The sequence below is a fragment of the Anthonomus grandis genome, chromosome 5 (genome assembly GCF_022605725.1).
Source record: "Anthonomus grandis grandis chromosome 5, icAntGran1.3, whole genome shotgun sequence".
Taxonomy (NCBI): Eukaryota; Metazoa; Arthropoda; class Insecta; order Coleoptera; family Curculionidae; genus Anthonomus; species Anthonomus grandis.
In genome coordinates this window covers 36,001,910-36,020,098 of record NC_065550.1, presented here as the reverse complement: position 1 = coordinate 36,020,098, position 18,189 = coordinate 36,001,910, and the positions used below count along the sequence as shown (strand labels likewise).

The 18,189-nt window shown below is 33.9% G+C and overlaps 1 protein-coding gene across 1 annotated transcript in view; it reads right to left on the bottom strand.

Annotated features, from left to right (window-relative positions):
• The window catches only part of LOC126736225 (metastasis-associated protein MTA1), a 66,218-nt gene that overhangs the window by 7,527 nt on the left and 40,502 nt on the right, over positions 1–18,189 (bottom strand). The window contains exons 5-11 of the mRNA XM_050440484.1: positions 14,170–14,658; positions 8,787–8,858; positions 8,550–8,665; positions 4,778–5,008; positions 1,080–1,318; positions 881–1,015; positions 218–389 (exon numbers count right to left, since the gene is read on the bottom strand). Of these exons, the coding sequence (XP_050296441.1) occupies positions 218–389; positions 881–1,015; positions 1,080–1,318; positions 4,778–5,008; positions 8,550–8,665; positions 8,787–8,858; positions 14,170–14,658 (1,454 nt within the window). The remainder of the gene's footprint in view (positions 1–217; positions 390–880; positions 1,016–1,079; positions 1,319–4,777; positions 5,009–8,549; positions 8,666–8,786; positions 8,859–14,169; positions 14,659–18,189) is intronic.

Genomic DNA, 18,189 nt, shown 5'->3' with positions numbered 1-18,189 from the left:
TATACCCCAAATATCTAAAGATTCGTAATTTTAGAAGGTTTTTTCGTAGATTTTTTCAAAAAAAAAATCCCAAAATAAGGATCGACAAGTTCTTTTTTTTAAGTCTAATTTAGTCTTTATTTGGATATAATTATGCTCATTTTTATGTACATTTAAAATAGAAATATGTGAAAAAAAAGAACTTTTTTGTCTAGAACTTCAACGACAAGATACTTACTATCGATACCATTCATCTCTTCGTACGTCCGACGTTTCAAAGAAGGCGACATATTATTCAGAGGAATCTTCTCCGCTTCCGGTTTATTCGGCACTCGCTCGTACAGTAAACTTCCGTCGGCCGCTTTCGGGGGTTTAGGGAAAGCCACCACTTCCGGTTGGGGCAGAAGATCCTAAAAACCCAAAAGAATTTCAATATAAAAAATTATTAAATCAAATTCCTTTCTGATTCCACTAATATTGTAAAACTGAGATCTTTTGCATCCGAATCCAATACCATAACGATTGTGCCAGAAATGGTATCATATTAGTACTTTTTATATGCAAGGGATTTATTTAATGATAATCAATACTATTGAATACTTAAATACGTGAAGAATATAGTACTCAGCGAAAAAGACAGTAACTAAAAATATTGAATAAAACATTATAACTCTTAAGTCATTAATGGAAATTGAAGCGGAGGCTTTAAGTAAGGTTAAGCAATCCTGTGAATCTAATAGTCTGTCTTTAAACATTAATAAAACTAAATTATTTTCATTCGAGTTTGTTTGCACTGATTAGATAAATACACAGGATAAAAAACTGGAAATAAACCACTAAAATAAATTATTAGCCACACTTTAGCAATGCTACTTACAAACCCCGAAAACGTAAAATTTACCTTATCGGTCAAAATCAACCATTGCGGCGTAACCGCACTGGATCTCCCCAACCGGGTGGCGATCGCCGTGACGCTTCCCCGGTTTCGTTTCCTGTACATCATCAGGAGCTGCACCTCTTGTTGCGTTTTATGAGCCTAATTAATAAACAACCAAAAATTTATCCTCGATATTATCGGAACATTATGGCATATTCGTTACCATTTGCGCGGCACATTCTTGTTTCACCGCTTGGATGTTGATGGCGAACGAGGGACACCTGGCGGCGTGTCTCGGTCTCATTATTTCACGACAGAGGCGTCTCGACAGTCGGGTCAACGGGGTCGTTAACAAATGGAACGCGGTCCGAGTTTTCATTACCGGCCGGGGAGAACCGGCTCGCACCGCTATGCCGTGTGCGGTGGCGTAGTGTCGTCCTAGGTGGGCTTTTAGTTTAAATTCTAAAGAGAAAAATGAGTGTTAATTTTAATAGTTTAGTCATTCATGAAATGATAATAATTGTCGCAGTTAGTCGGGTTTTAAAGAAAAACTAGGTTTTCTGGCAAAAAGAACTCCTTTGGTAAAGGTACCATCCCTTTATTATATCCCATATTTAACTGGGGGGAAAAGGGTGCATTTTTTTCCTTATAGGGCATGGGCTAGGCATAAAGAGAACTTATTTAAAAAGTAGAAAGTTTATTAAATGGACTAAAGGAGTGAATATTTACATAAAAATGTACCTAAACCAGAACTGACGTAACTATTAAAATTTTTAATCCAAAGGTACGTTTTTACCATAAAATCCTTCCTCAAAAATCGCTCTGTTGGTATGGTAAAAAAAAAGTAAAATATTTAAAATGGTTCCAAAGTTATACCCAAAAATGTTCGATAATGCATAAAATTTTTAATAATTATTAATTTGCAACAAGCACATTTTACAAATTGTATAAATGTTATTACATTAAGGAAGGATGGCAAGTGACATGAAGGAATAAAATACACTTAGAAATCTAGTTTTAAAAATGGTGAAGTGGCAACCTCAATCCAACTTATAACTGGGTGCTCCAATTAAAAAAACTAGACCGTGGACTCTCTAATACTAAACCGAAATAAATAAAAAAAGATCTCAGCTGATTTTGCTAGAAATGCAACATATACTGTGTTTTACCCATCACTCAATGTAAAAATGCTTATACCAGCAAATTATTTGAATTTTAAGTGTGAATTTTCATTAATAAGATTTAAGGCCAAATTCGTACAACAAATAAGTTTTTTTTTTGTGAATTCGCATTTAAAAACACGTTCGACCAGTTTAATCCAGACGACCTATGTTTGGTATGTAATTCTCATGTAAAAGAAACATTTATACACTTATTTTTTGAATGACCACTATACCAATACTTAAGATTACCACTTTGGCTAGATCATCAACATTTGGCAGATCTAACTTTGGAAAAAACCTTAAAGAGATATTGTTTACTGCAGCAAATATTCTAAAACTGCGTCCTTCATTGCAGAATGAGTAAACCCGATCTATCTCCAAGGTATAATGCTAAAAACAGGAATTAAATTCCTGTGAAGCATATACTATATATATATATATACTCACAAAGCATTTTCTTTAATGACTCTGTCAATAGATGCCTTTGTTTAAATATAAGCTTTAGATTTAGGAATGCTCTCGTAATACACATGCTGTCATGCTCAGTAAACCTCAAATCACTGTCCAGAACCAGCCCTAGATTTTTAGGGTGGTCAACAAGTGCATGTTTATTATTATTATTTAAATTTATTTGAATGCTATCCTTATGCAACTGTCGTGATTGAGTTCTGCCAAAGAGCAACACCTGAGACTTGGAGGGGTCAAGAGTGACGCAGTGCTTATGAGAAATTAAGAGCAGTGACTCCAAATCTTTATTTATTTTATTTATGCACTCGAGAACACGACTCGGATTAAAAGATTTGTACCCCTGCGTATCATCTGCATAAAAATGTACATTACAAGATTCAATATATTTTGCCATTTGGGAAGTATATAAGGTAAAAATAAGAGTCCCCAAAATTGAACCTTGTGGAACCCCAAAACATAATGGCACGGATTCAGATACTTCGCCATTGACTTTAACCCTCTGACCTCTACCCTTTATATAACTGGTAACTAGATTGCAAGCGGTAGTGTCGAATACCAGATATTTTAAAATCGCCAAAAGAAAATTATGATTTATTCTGTCAAACGCTTTTGAATAGTCTAAAAGGACTAAAATAGTTAATTCGTTATTCTCGATAGCTTGAAATATATCATCTGTTACTTTTAAAAGCGCTGTTGAACAACTATATCCTGGTCGAAATCCTGACTGGGTGGTTGGTAATAAATTGTACTGTTGAACATATTCTCGCATTTGATTATATATATATATATACAGAGTGTTAAAAAATTCCGTTCAAATATTTTACGAGTGTATTTGTCTCTTGCAGTTTTTCGATACAATTAACCGTTTTCGAGAAAATCTGGTAAACGAAAGGGAAACATTATTAAACCCAATTAAACTATCAAATTAGAAAAAAAAAAGTCGGCCATGATTGTTTTAATTTTTGTAAATTCAAATTAATTGTATCGAAAAAATGCAAGAAACGACAATTTTAGATTATTTCAAAGCTAACTAGATGATTGTTAACTGAAGATTTTTAAATTTCCGCTCAGAAACATAAGATATATAATATAAGATATAAATCCCCCTGAATCCATCCCTAAAATTTGATTTACACCATTTTTGGGACGGAAAATGTCAAGAGCACCCAAAAAAAACAGGAACTTTTTAAAAGATTTGACGCATAACTGTAGTCAATGTTCCAAATAATCGACTTTCCTTAAGCAATTTGCGCAGGTTGAACGCCAATGCCAACAAGGTCAACATTATTGTTAATCAATAAATATAGATTGCATTCTCTCATCATATTGTCTGTCGCCTGAACCTTAAATCGATCTTAGGAACAAGGAAATTAATAGAAATTGATCAACGAAATATCTTTGTATTTGATGCTATTTGCAATAAAGTATACAAACAACTACAATCAAAAGAATGCAACAAAGAATCAAAAATTATACGCACATTTTTTGCCTCCGGTATTTTAACATAAGTGAGCATTTTTTACTATTTAAGATTATGAACTATTGCATAGTCATTAATATTGTTTAAGTCTTCGTTAAAGTTCTGTTGAAACTGTCCTAAATTACTCCAATAAAATACTTATAGTCATTGACTTTTAGCTTTGGTAGTGGGATGAGTGAATTTCCCAAAGGTCAAAAAAAACATTTTTTCTGAATACATGTATTTATTATATTTAAAAGTGCAGTTTTACAGAAAGGCAAACACAATTTTACGTCCCTGACTGGATGGCGTTACCTTGAGTTATAATTGAAATTATGTGACGATACAAACTATGTTTATCCAGTAGAGTAAAAGCCAAGGGCTCAGTTATATTCTTATGCCGATTATGCCTAAATCAGGAAACCCTAAAATTAAGGGTTGTATCAACAGCTGTATTACAATGAGCATGATATTTATTTATAGTTGTTGCATCAATTAGCTCTGGTGGAATTTCGAAGTTAGGCTTATAAACCAGATTTAATCGTTTTGCGTTAGTCTAAAAGTCCTTACCACTTTGCAGAGAATTTATTGAAATATGTAATTTTTCTCTAGCAATAGCCTGCTTAGTATAATTTCTCACGATAATATCTTAAACGAGTCTCTGTTTTATTTTTAACAAGCCTGATGAGCTTTATCCCGTAATTTCATTAAATTTTATTACAGATAAACTATTAAAAAACAGATAACACAGGTAATATCTCATATGAGAACTCAGTAAAACCTTAACAACAACAACAACAAAATATAGACAAACACAAACGATATATTCACCTTTTCCGCATCCGCCAATGTTACAACGATGGGGGCGATGTCCCATGCCCTTCTCGTCCTCCAGGTCGCTCCCGGACCGTTTTTTTCCGCTACTTTCGAACTCTGTGCCGTCACCGAACCGCGTCGGTATCTTCAAGCCGCCGTATTTTTTCCAGTAGCTCCAGCACTGCTGACACAACCGGCACTGCATGTGTGACGGACCCCACGCGTACCATTGCGTCGAAGCGGTCACTAAAAGCCATCACAAATTTTTTATCAAAATTTTGTTACAAAGTACCTTATAAGTGTTGAATGCATAATTCAGGTGAGACCAAGGATCTATAACGGATTTAAAAATTATAGCCTATCAACTTTCCCTGAAGAATCTCATTTGTTACACAACCAAAAGCTACAAAATGATACAAAATGAAGTTTCCACAGAATCATTTCTGGTTTGTCTGGTTTGTAGATTGACAACTACTTATTTTTCAAATTTGTTTATATCGCGGTTTAGGAAATGATAAATTAGGTGGGACAGTACCTGATTAAAAAACAACGGAGCCTATTTTTAACGTTTAATTATATTCAAACTAAAATTTCAAGGGTTTTATTCAATAATGCGTTGCCTCTATTTCTTCTCACTTCCACCAACCTTTTGCGCATTGACCTAATTAAATTGGCAATATAGGACGTATCAATGGATATCCAGCATGCCTTCAAAGCTTCAAAAAGTTCTTCTTGTTTATTTTTGAAATTTTTACATCGGATGTGACGATCAATGTAATCCCAAATGTTCTCGATCGGATTTAGGTCCGGTGACTGTGACGGCCATTTGATAACATTAATTTTTTCTTGGGTCAACCATTTTGCTTAACGACCTTGGATGCGTGTTTCGGATCGTTATCATGTTGAAAGTAGTGGTTGAGTGGCATAACTTCATCAGCGTAACTGCAGTAAGTCTTTATACATGAAACGATCCATCGTGCCTTTTATCAAGTGTAGTGGACCCATCCCTTAGCTCGAAAAACACCCCCACACCATCACGGAACCACCTCCATGCTTGACTGTGGACACCGTATATTTGGGATCATACCTTTGGTTCACAGGACGCCTAACATATCTTTTGCCATCCGAATTATAATCAAATTGAACTTTGATTCATCACTAAAAATAACCTTTTTCCATTCGGAGATTGTCCAGTGACTATGTTCTCGAGCAAAGCTGAATCGCGCCCGTACGTTTTTTAAACTTAGCAGTGGTTTCTTTGCAGGGCGTCTTGTTTTTAAATCACTATATTGAAGTCTCCTTCTAATGGTACGACAACTAACTGAACCCACACCTTCTTCTTCCAAATGCAGCTTCATTTCTTTTGACGTTGCGAATGGGTCAAGTTTTACTTTTTTTAAAATTAATTTGTCAACACGACAAGTGGTCTTCTTTGGTCGGCCAGTTTTTTTTAGAGGAACAACACTTCCACGGAGATTAAATTTTTTTATTATTTGACTTACTGTTGCAGTCAAAAGAGAAAATTTTCGAGCAATATCCGCCTGTTTAACCCCTTTCCGGTAATCGTCGATTATTCGCATCTTAATATCGATCGATAAAGTTATACCACGTGGCATTTTGAATATTTTTCAAAACTAATAGTAAGGAAAGTCAAATCAAGAGAAACCAACGCATAAAACTCTGAGACTGAATAAATATGTTGTTTGTCAATCCACCTAGCAGTCATTTTGGCCTCCTAGCAGTCAAACAAGATTATTGGAATTTGTTTCTTCAAACTATGTTGTTTACATTCCTGAACACTAATAAGCTCAACCGGTTTTTCCTTTGCTTCAGATAAAATATATCCATAAAAATGGAATTTGTCAATCTACTTTTGGCCACCAGTGTAGCTCGAAATCTTTTATGATTATGGGATAAAAAGATGTGTTTCAGGTGCTATCAGTATGGACAAAGAAAATAAAATAAATCACGATTTCAAGGAGTGTAATATCAATAATGTTAAATGTTTAAAATTGTGTTATATCAAATAAAAAGTACGGTCTCACATTGGATGTCAGTCATATCACGTGGGACTTAGTGTGAATCGTAAGAGAATTGCGACAAAACAAAGGTGTCCGTATTTTAAATAGCAATTAGACCTAAACAACAATGATAACATTATTTTTTAACCCATGGCTGGAGACCCAAAATAATATTTTTGAGTGAGACACATGTAACAACAGAAACTGAATTAGGTGAATTAAATGTTGAGGGATATAAGTTAGAGCAGAGAGCAAAGTAAGAAAACAGAGGGTTTAGTAGCTTAATAATATAAGGTTGTTTTTAACTGTTAAAAGTGTTGATAATTATTATATGTAGTTATTGTCTCTTGAAATCGTATTATCTAGTGTGCAATATATGCGTTCTGTGTTATATCATCCAACTCAGAAAGATGACGGTAAATTTATTAATTTGATGAATGTTAAATGGGAAAAATGAAGTATTTTGCCTATTGGATTGTAATTTGAACTTTCAGGCTCATGCTGATTATGTAATGCAAAAATTCTCAAAAAAAGATGGCTTTATAATTAGAATAGAAATTTATTAATTACAACTTTATAATAATATTACTCTACAACATTTACTCTATTGTGCAACGTTAGTATTCAACCTAACACAATACAAAATAAATCAAATAGAGAAAATCCAAAATAGAGCCATGAGACAAATATTAGGATGCAACTGGTATACGTCCATTAAATGTTCTGAATATCTTGCCAAAGGGTTATATTTAATGCATATCTGTGTATTTTTAAGTTAAAACATAGTATGTTACCACGTTATTTATACCATAATTTAAAAGCATTTAAAAAATTAGAAGAAAGGTATAGTGCAGATGTTATTTTGTTAAAACTCAAATCAATTGCTTGAAACTTCAAATCAACTCGTTTAGTGACGTAGTACTTCTTCTCTAACCAAACAATCTAACCACTTTATTGTAGCTAACAAATTAATTATAACATTTTGTTATTACATGTAGCTTCTATGCTAGCTGAAATGCGTTATTATTATTTGCTCAACGCTTTGATGTCAATAAGACCATCCTCAGTGCTGTGCCATAAATGTTGCTAATTGCGCATGCGACATTAAGATGTGCGAAGTTAAGTAGTCAAAAAAATTGTTTTTGATATGCATTGGTAATGGAGAGACAATCAAAAAAGTCTTATGGAAAGCCAGGAAAAAAATAGAAAGTATAATTCCCATAAGAACACGTGCATTAGAAAAATTGAAAGGATTGAGAATTTATGGAAAATCTGTGGGCCTGAGAGAAAAATGGTTTAAATAAAAGTTGTTTAGAATAACAAGGGCTGTAAATAGAAAAATAAATTTCGAACGTGTTTTCCATACAGTGGGAGAAAATGTCGAAAAACCTCTGATCCATAAAGACAATTTTCTTGAAACTTATGAAAAATTTTAACTTTTTTATTTTTGCAACGAATGCCCTTTTTAAGCGCAAAACGAAAAGTGCTTTATGTATTTTCCTAAAAAATTAACAGGAATAAAGTTACTGGCATTTTTTGGTTTTTGGCCAAAACTGGCAGAAAGATGTCAAAATTTTGAAAAGTTGGCCGATCTAAAAATTTTTTTTTTGCTATGCATTGATAATGAAGAGCAAAAAATCTATAGGGACTATACAGTCCCATATAGAGGCCTAAACGTGATCTGCCAGATACCAAAACATCGTTAAAAGTTTGATCATCTCAAAAACCTCTTCATAGTAATGCGACTAAAATGAATGAGAATTTACCGTTGCAGGATTCACACGCTTTTCCGCCAAGGGATACGGCGGTATCCCCGCTGCCGTTGCTGTTTCCGTTCAGGACTCCTTTGTTGTTATTCAGGGCGGCCGGGTTCGGTTTGTTGCTAAAATAAAGGGTTCATTTATTAAGCGGAATACCTCCTTTATAGGGCTATTACGAAATCCATCTGACTTCGCTTGGTATACACCACTAATAAAATTTACTACTATTTTGTATGAACTTACTAATTGGGAATGTAGACTTGTTTGAGTTTTGATTCCGCTTCTACCGCCTTCACCCGTTTCTGTTGGACATACCTGGAAAAATAAGTAAATAGTTAATGAAAAAAATAAGTAAGTAATTTTGCAGGTTAGTAGTATTAAGTTGTCCCACCAGAAAAAGTAAATAGAAACAAGAAAAATTGTTAGTAGAGAGTTCCTTATTATTAACCCGTTGTTTTTTTAATGATTATCGACGTAGTTAAGCTCCATCCACTAATATTTCCCATAGTTAAGTAATGTCGCAAGACTGTGAATGTGCTTTAACTGTTTATTCATTTAATAATTAGTTTTGAATTTAGAATTTTTTTTGTTATAACTGGTGTCAATTGGAAAACTTGGCACCCTTATATCTTTCTTGCAGTTAAAAATATGAAACATCGGAAAAGCACGTCAATTTTATTTGTAAAGGGGACTCTTTAAATTAATATTTTTAGCCTTCTTACTTAATAGGTAGATCACCTTTAGAATCTTAAATGGAAATGGAACAATTGCATTGGGTCATATATGGATGCATAAAGTGTGATGATGGTTTATTCTCTTCGAGAAAAAACTGAAAACTCACATATTATTGAAAACTGTACGCAAAATTCCCAATAATTAATATTCTTGGAAATGTCATTATTGGTCTTCTATTTATTGAAACAAAACTTGACAGGTGATCTGTACCTTAATATGCTTAAAAATACAATTTCATAATGGTCCAGAAAGAGAGGTAAGATGAGATATCAAAGGAAAAAGTGGATTTTGCCCTCTTTCGGGCTATGAAATGATCTCTCCAGTCTGTAGAGTTTATAAATACATGAGAAAAGTACAATTTCATAATTTGATTTAGAATGTTTCTGAGCGGTGACATTCGGTAGAAAGTGAAAAAGTAGACTTTTGGCCCTCTTTTATGCATATAAACCGATGTGAGTTCCAAGAATCCTTGACGATCATTATGAAATTATTTCTCCCCTCTGTATAGTTCATAAATACGTGAGAAAAATACAATTTCATAATGATTTTGAATGTTTCTGAGCGGTGAGATTTGGTAGAAAGTGAAAAAGTGGACTTTTGACCCTCTTTTATGCATGTAAACCGATCTGAGTCCCAAGAATCCTTGACGATCATTATGAAATTATTTCTCCTGTCTGTATAGTTCATAAATACGTAAGAAAAGTATAATTTCATAATGATCCAGAATGTCCTCGAGAGGTGAGATGCGGTAGAAAGTGAAAAAGTGGACTTTTAACCCCTTTTATGCATATAAACCGATCTAAGTTCCAAGAATCCTTGACGATCATTATGAAATTATTTCTCCCGTCTGTATAGTTCATAAATACGTAAGAAAAGTATAATTTCATAATGATCCAGAATGTCCTCGAGAGGTGAGATGCGGTAGAAAGTGAAAAAGTGGACTTTTAACCCCTTTTATGCATATAAACCGATCTAAGTTCCAAGAATCCTTGACGATCATTATGAAATTATTTCTCCCGTCTGTATAGTTCATAAATACGTAAGAAAAGTACAATTTCATAATGATCCAAAATGTCCTCGAGAGGTGAGATGCGGTAGAAAGTGAAAAAGTGGACTTTTAACCCCTTTTATGCATATAAACCGATCTAAGTTCCAAGAATCCTCGACGATCATTATGAAATTATTTCTCCCGTCTGTATAGTTCATAAATACGTAAGAAAAGTACAATTTCATAATGGTCCAGAATGTCCTCGAGAGGTGAGATGCGGTAGAAAGTGAAAAAGTGGACTTTTGACGCTCTTTTATGCATATAAACCGATGTGAGTCCTAAGAATCCTTGACGATCCTTATGAAATTATTTCTCCCGTCTGTATAGTTCATAAATACGTAAGAAAAGTACAATTTCATAATGATTTAGAATGTCCTCGAGAGGTGAGATGCGGTAGAAAGTGAAAAAGTGGACTTTTGACCCTCTTTTATGCATATAAACCGATGTGAGTCCCAAGAATCCTTGACGACTATTATGAAATTATTTCTCCCGTCTGCATAGTTCATAAATACGTGAGAAAAGTACAATTACATTATGCTCCTGAGTGTTATTGTTAATGGACCTATAACCGTTAAAAGGAGACCAATTGAATGGCCTTCCAGGTCACCGGATTTAACATAACCTTGACTTATTTATTATATTTTTAAATCCATTGTTTCTAAAACACAATCTACTGATCTTATAAGGCGAATTGCAGCAGAACGCCAGTCAATTCGCTGTGAAATAAATTTAGGGAGTTTCAGAGTTTCAGAAAAAAACAGATTTTCCTATGGTTTACAGGAAAATGGACAACATTTTCAACGACTCTTAAGATAGTAAAGTAGATAAGTAGATCCTATGTGTTTTATTGAAAATCCATTATTTAAGCTAGATTTTCTTCCTGTTATTTTAAGAGTGTAATGTTATTCTTCTAATCATTTGTACTGCCAATGCAAAAGTTTTTGAGGGTTGAAACAAGAAGTGTAAAAATATTCATCTAAAGCATCCCCCTTTCAAATAAAATTGACGAGTGTCTTTGCGATTTTTCATATTTTAACTGCAATATAGATACTAAAGCAAGGGAAGTTTTCAAATGTACAGCCTGTATAGAATATTTATTTATTTATTTATTGTACGTTTTCTCCATGAACAGCCCCAGCTTTTGAAGAATACTATGTATACCAAATCAAATCAAAATTTATTCAAAATAGTTCTTACATATACATAAATAATATTCAGGAGGGTTAGGCCTAAGTTAAAAACTTGTATGCTTAACTGTCCTCTAATAGAAATTTTGCAGCTTGCGTATTTTTAATTTTAAGCTAATTAACTATTAACATAACAGTAAAATAACCATATCTTATTAGCATTACGATATTTATAAGTTTAGACGGAGGTGAAGAGGTGATGGCGACGAAAAAGCAAAGGCGGCGAGAACGCGAGAAGCATTGCATAATTATAAGAAAACAATAATTGAAATAACACAAAAATGTAAGGGATTTTATTTCTTTAACTTTTGATTTAACAGGTCTCTAAAGTACATTATTATTACTTGTTATTAGTCGCTTGACCATTACGTGTGTAGGACAGTGTAGGGATGGCTCCAAAACGGAAACACGTGGCTTTAACTATTTAGCAGAAAAATGATATAGTTCAAAAGTTAAAGAAAGGATATATCGCTAAAAATTTAGCTATGGAATATAACGTTGGAACATCGACAATATCAGACATCAAGAAGCATTCTGATAAGATAGAAGAGTAAGTTTTTATTGTTTTTTTTTCTGAGAGATAAAGTTGTGTGACAGATAAAAATGTGGACGCATGACATTTTATTTTAAAAGTTTTGACTTGCATGGACGAGTTTTCATGATAAAAGATAAATTGCATGCATGTTTATATGTGGGGGGTTTTTCAAGTTGTTTTTATTGTTTCTAGATTTATTGGACATTGTGTTACTGGACCAGGCACCAAGAAAAGCTTACGCAAAGCGGAATATCCCGAAATGGAGGTGTATTTACGGAATTGGTTTTTAACTCAAAGGCAGAGGCATGCTGTTATAACCTCAGATATACTATCCGAAAAGGCTAAACAGCTTTATCAAAAACATTATGGTGATAACAAATTTCTTGCAAGTAGAGGGTGGCTAACAAATTTTAAAAAGCGACATGGCTTGCGTTGTCTAAAAGTGAGTGGCGAAAAACTAAGCAATAACCCAGAAGCCGTTGAGCCATTTTTAGTAGAGCTCCAAGATGCGTGGAGCAAAATTCCTTCAAAGACCATAGAAAAATGCTGGCGCAATATTTTATCAAAAACCACCCAAGCTGTTTCATCTGATACAGAGTATGATTCCGACGATTTGATGCCACTAAGTGTATTGAAGGAAAAAATTGGCCAACAAAACTTGACCGATAACATTCAAGATAATATATCTGGCATGATTAATCAACTAGGAGGAAAAGAAACTTCATTTACACATTTGGATGTAAATCAGTGGATTGATGCAGATGACGAGCTAGTTCCAGACTTAGCAAGTGGTGAGAATTCAGGAAATTGTTCCTGAACTTAAAAATACTGTGAAGCATCAGGATGCAGTTAAGAGTTTCAATGTGTGTCTGCAATGGGCGGAAGAAAATGACGTGGAACTGCCAGAACTTGTCACGTTAAGGAGGCTGAGAGAAACAGCAGTGATAAAAAATTTAAAAACCTGTAGGCAGACCCAAATTACACATTTTTTTACTAACCCAAACTAATGTTATTGTCATAAAAAAATTGACCTACTGTATGTGTTATGGCTGCATTTAAGTACATTATGTACCTACATACATATGTATTTATATGTATATTACCCAATAATTTTCTATTCGTTATAAAGAATGTGTTTGTTTTGTTTTAAATAAATAAAATTTGATAAAACACCATTTCCATGTTTTTAATTTAATAATTATAATAGGTTAAGGCAATATCCTCAATTTTAACATAGTGTTTCGGTAATCCGGATTTTTTGCTAATCCGGAACAGCGTTGTTTTTATTGATCCGGATTATCGAGACCTCACTGTACTCAGGGTTTTCTAACAGAAAGTCTTTTGTAATATTTTTGAATTTTCTTCTTCTTTTATGCAGAGTGTTCTTAATTGAAGCAGGAAGTCTATTAAAAAGCACAGGTCCATAATATGTTACAAATCTCTGACATAAGGAATTTTTCATAAAAGGAATAGGGAGATTTTTTTGTAATTTTGCTCTTGATATATAGGTAGCCTCTGTAGGGTTACTTATTTTTATAATATAGTTCAAAGCATTGTGTATATATAAGTTTCGAATATTTAAAATCTGATAGGTATAATATAAATCATCAGAAGTATTTTTAATATGATATATTGACATACAGAAAGTTTTTTAATACTGTTACTATAGGCACCTCCCCATACAACTATGCAATATCTTAGTATGGACTCCACAAGGCAAGTATATAAAGCAATAAGTATTTTTTTCTTTAAAATTTCTCTAACTTGAAAAAGCTTATAAAAAAAATTCTAATTTTTTTTATTAAGGTATATTATATGCTCATCCCATTTTAAATGTTGGTTCAACATAACACCAAGATATTTGTTTATTTTAGTTGCTTTATTAATATTTTTATTGCAAAGACAAGTTTGATTATGTTTACAAATATTGTTATGAATTAATATTTGTTTTTTGTTAGGTTTATCAAACAAATCAGGCGAGTAAGTCATAAAAAAGGTTTTTGTCATATTTAAGCAAAGTACGTGTCGATTTAACCATGTAAGCATCTGTTCAAGACCCACCTCTGCCATATCATTATACGCAAAAAAGAAAACTATAAATATAAAAAAATATATAATTACCTATCAGTCGTTTTCCACATATAATAATACTCGATAATATTCTTCAAAGTCTTCCAGGGCAAAAAGTCGCTCCTGATATCGTCGAAGTTTTTCCCGTATTTGAGCAGCGCCTCCTCGAACAGGTTCGCCTCCGAGGCGCTCCACTCCTCCATCTCGTCCCGGCACAGTACCGGACCGCTGCTCGGCACCAGGGAGCACAACGCGTCCGCGAGGTCGTACCGGTGCCGGTGCAGCGTGTCCATCGCGTGGAAGAGCGTGATGTCGCGACTGGAGGCGGCCGCGCTCATGTGCAGCGACGGCTGTTTCACGCTCGAGCTACAGTCGAGGGCGCGGGCGAACGTACCGACGCTACGTGACACGACCAGCACCTGGTCGATCTGTCGGTCGCTCAGGTTGTGGTGGGGCGTCCACGCTAACGTTTCCGTTTCGGTGAGGTCGCGCTGGTCGCTCTCGCCCTCGCGCAGTAACGGTTGGATATCACATTGGTACCTGGAACGGGTTGGTTCATTTGCAATCTCGTAACATTCACAATAGTAATGGGCAACGATTACTTTTACAAGTATCGAGTAGATACTCATACTTTATATCTAAGTATCAGATACTTTGTATCCGTTACAAAGTAGTCATTACTTGTATACTTGAGGGGCCTAGTATCAAAGATGGCAATCTCCATCATTTTGACTTTTAAGCAAAGCACAAAATTTTGCTATACTTTTATTCTTCCTGATATTAAAGCAAAAAGGCTTCACATAACAGAAAATGGCAAACTATGGCAAATTGTAAGGAAAGTTTAGCTAAATTCCTAACCATTTTAAGAAAAAAATAGGGAAAAATATTGTAGAATGCCGTTTTTGATGCCAAAACTAGTTGAAATGAAATGCTAAATCTTATATAATATTTTGAAGAGTTTTTACAAATAATTTCATTTATTATATAATTAAAGAAAACATATTATTATCAAAATGATGTAACTAGAAAACATTTTGAAACATGAATAAACGAATTATATCAAAATAGAAGGAACTTCTTCAATAAATTTACAGGTGGCTTCTTCAGTTTCTTCATCAACTGTTAACGTAATATTATCTTCTCCTTCTTTAACTACTAGCTCCTCTTGTTCGATATCATTAGAGAGAACATCTTTATAAAATCTAAGCTCTTCTAGGGACCTCCAATTGTTACCAAAGTGCTTAGTAAGTAGTTTATCGACATCTTTAAGTTTCAGCGAATTAACTTTTTGCAGACCACTTTCTATAATAACAGGGTCAATCATATTATGAAGACTACATCGTTTCTGTAAAACACTTTTAAATGTTTGCAAATTATTTTTGTAATGTAATTCTCCTCTGATGGTAACATTTCCAGTTTTACATTTTCGTAGGATGAACCGTTTTGTATTTTTGATAGAAAAATGCCATGTACCGGTTGGTCTTAAAACACTCCAGATTGTTTCTTTCCAATTGAAAACCTTAAAATTTTAACCTAAGTGACTAAAACCGGGCTAGTGACATTCTCCAAAACTTTACCTCAAAATTCCCTACTTGTAAAGTTTGAAAAAAAGTCTCTTCAAGAGGTAGCTTCCTTAAAATTCCTTGGTATACAAATTGACTCCTGTCTCACATGGGTCCCACACATAGACACTCTTGGCAAAAAACTAAATAGTTTCTGCGCGTTAATAAGGCGTCTACGAGAAGAGCTTTCCCTAAATTGTCTGAAGCAAATTTACTATGCGTCGGTCCAATCTCTAATCACTTATAGTGTGATGTTTTGGGGATCTTCAACTGACGCCGTGTCAGTCTTTATAGCACAAAAACGGATCATAAGATGCATGCTCAGACTCACACCACAAACGTCTTGTAGGACTTATTTTACTAAGCTTGGTCTACTCACTGTTCCAGCTCTGTACATTCTTATGTTAGCTATTTTTGCAAAGAAACACCTGCATCTTTTTCAAACTAATGAAGATCATTATGCTGAGGGTATGTCTATTGTGACAAGGGGGAGAGCTGAACTGAGTGTCCCAACTCATCACTCTGCCTTTTTTCAAAGATCTCCTGCCTTTGCTGCTATTAAAACATATAATAGATTACCTCTCGCCCTAAGGCAAGAGAAAAATATCATGAAGTTTAGGAAACACACTGAAAGGTATCTGTTGGGCAAGTGTATCTATAGTTTCGATTTACAATTTTAAATGTGTATTATGATTAATATTAAGGGTTTGTTTATTAATTTATTTATTTTCATAATGTATCATACTTGAGATATATGTGGTAAGGTAATGCACCCAATATTATGTCCAACATTATCTTTTTGTTCTTACTATTTTTATTAGCAGTATGTACTGTGTAGATGTTATCAAATTTTAATTTTGTTCGTTTTGTGACGTTGCTATTGTCTATTTAAATTAGATCTTGAAAGCAATAAAGAAATTATTATTATTATTATTATAATTGTGGCGTTTTTTGAAAACAATGCCAAATAGGTTGTTGGCTGTGTTAAAACTTCCAACTTTTTTATCTCTTTTTCAATATTGCCAAAGACCCTATCAGCTGGCAAGAAGACCATAAAAATTACCTCTATGGTCTCAACATGTTTTGGCCCTTTTGACAAAAGCCATTTGCAACACATATCGATAAGAGTAGTGTTCTTGTTTTGGCCACTACAACCATCTGCCATTAATCTAACGGTGGTGACCTCCGGTTTAAAATCAATTTTGTTAAGCCTCTCGAATACTGCTTAAGAAATTTCGTTGGAACCTTTGCCGAACTCGTTCTCCGTCCAATAATACGAAAAGAAATTTGTTTGAGTAAGCTTCCATTTAGATGTCCCCTGGACTATGGTAAATTTATACAAATAAAGTTGCCTGGAATAATACGCACTTTCATCTGGCACCTTTGGAAGCACAAGGTTTTTTTGGCAATCGAAAGATAGTGTTATTAAATCATCGCGTGACTCCTTAAGCAATTCAAAAAAGGCATTAGCTCTTAGCTTATGAATTTTTTTCTCAGTAGCTAATTTTTTTCCTCTTCGTCTGTAGATCTCTTAATCTTTTCTGTTAGCTCTTTCTATTAGGCCGCTACGAGGCGTCTTCTTATTGGTCAAAGTGGAGGTAGCCGACTTTGATACTTAACGACTTATGGAGATTGCCGCGTTTGATTGATATTTTACTTATAAAATATATTTAGTACGCATAAGCAGCCACCGGTGACATGGAAATTTGGGATTTAAAAAAATATTTCGTGTAACGAGTAGTTGTGGTCGAAGGATTCGATTACTTCGAATCTTCGCATGTATCAGATATTAAAGTATCGGGTAGATACTATTCGCGCATCTCTAATTTACAACACTGTCTCATTTTATAAGATTAACACGTTAAACGACCAGCCCTAATATTTGAAACTTTACTCCTGGCCCAGGCTATTATTTTGCTTAAATCTTGGTCGCGTCATAAGATTATTTTTTGAGAAATAGTTGTTGGAAAGGAGTTTTTAGTATAAAAAAAATGCGCACCAATTTGGTACACGCGAGCAAGAGAAAAAACAAGTTAAGTTTACCACGGACATTGTGTACCATATTGGCTCATACCCAGAAATGTTTCTTTTACATTTTATTTTGACAAAATAAACTAAGAAAAAAGAAATTGTCTGCAATTTCATCAACAGTTATAAAGAGCTATTAATAATCTAAGTCTAAAAAATGTCTATAATCGTCCTATTCCTTTGAATCTATGAGATGCAAACCAAATTAAGGACTATTTTGCTTCAGTTTATAGACCGTTATTAAATTTCTAAAATAGTCTGAAGCCTAAAATCAAATGCACACGGTTGTGATTCAATATCAGCGTCAATATTGCAAGACTGTGTTCCAAAGCTACCTCCAAATATTACGCATTATATATATAACTGTTGCCTAAAAACTGTATCTATTTCTTATTTTATAATTTTTGATTATTATGGACCAATTGGTATATATCTGTTCATTTTTATATTAATATTAGTGTTACCATTTTAAACGCAAATT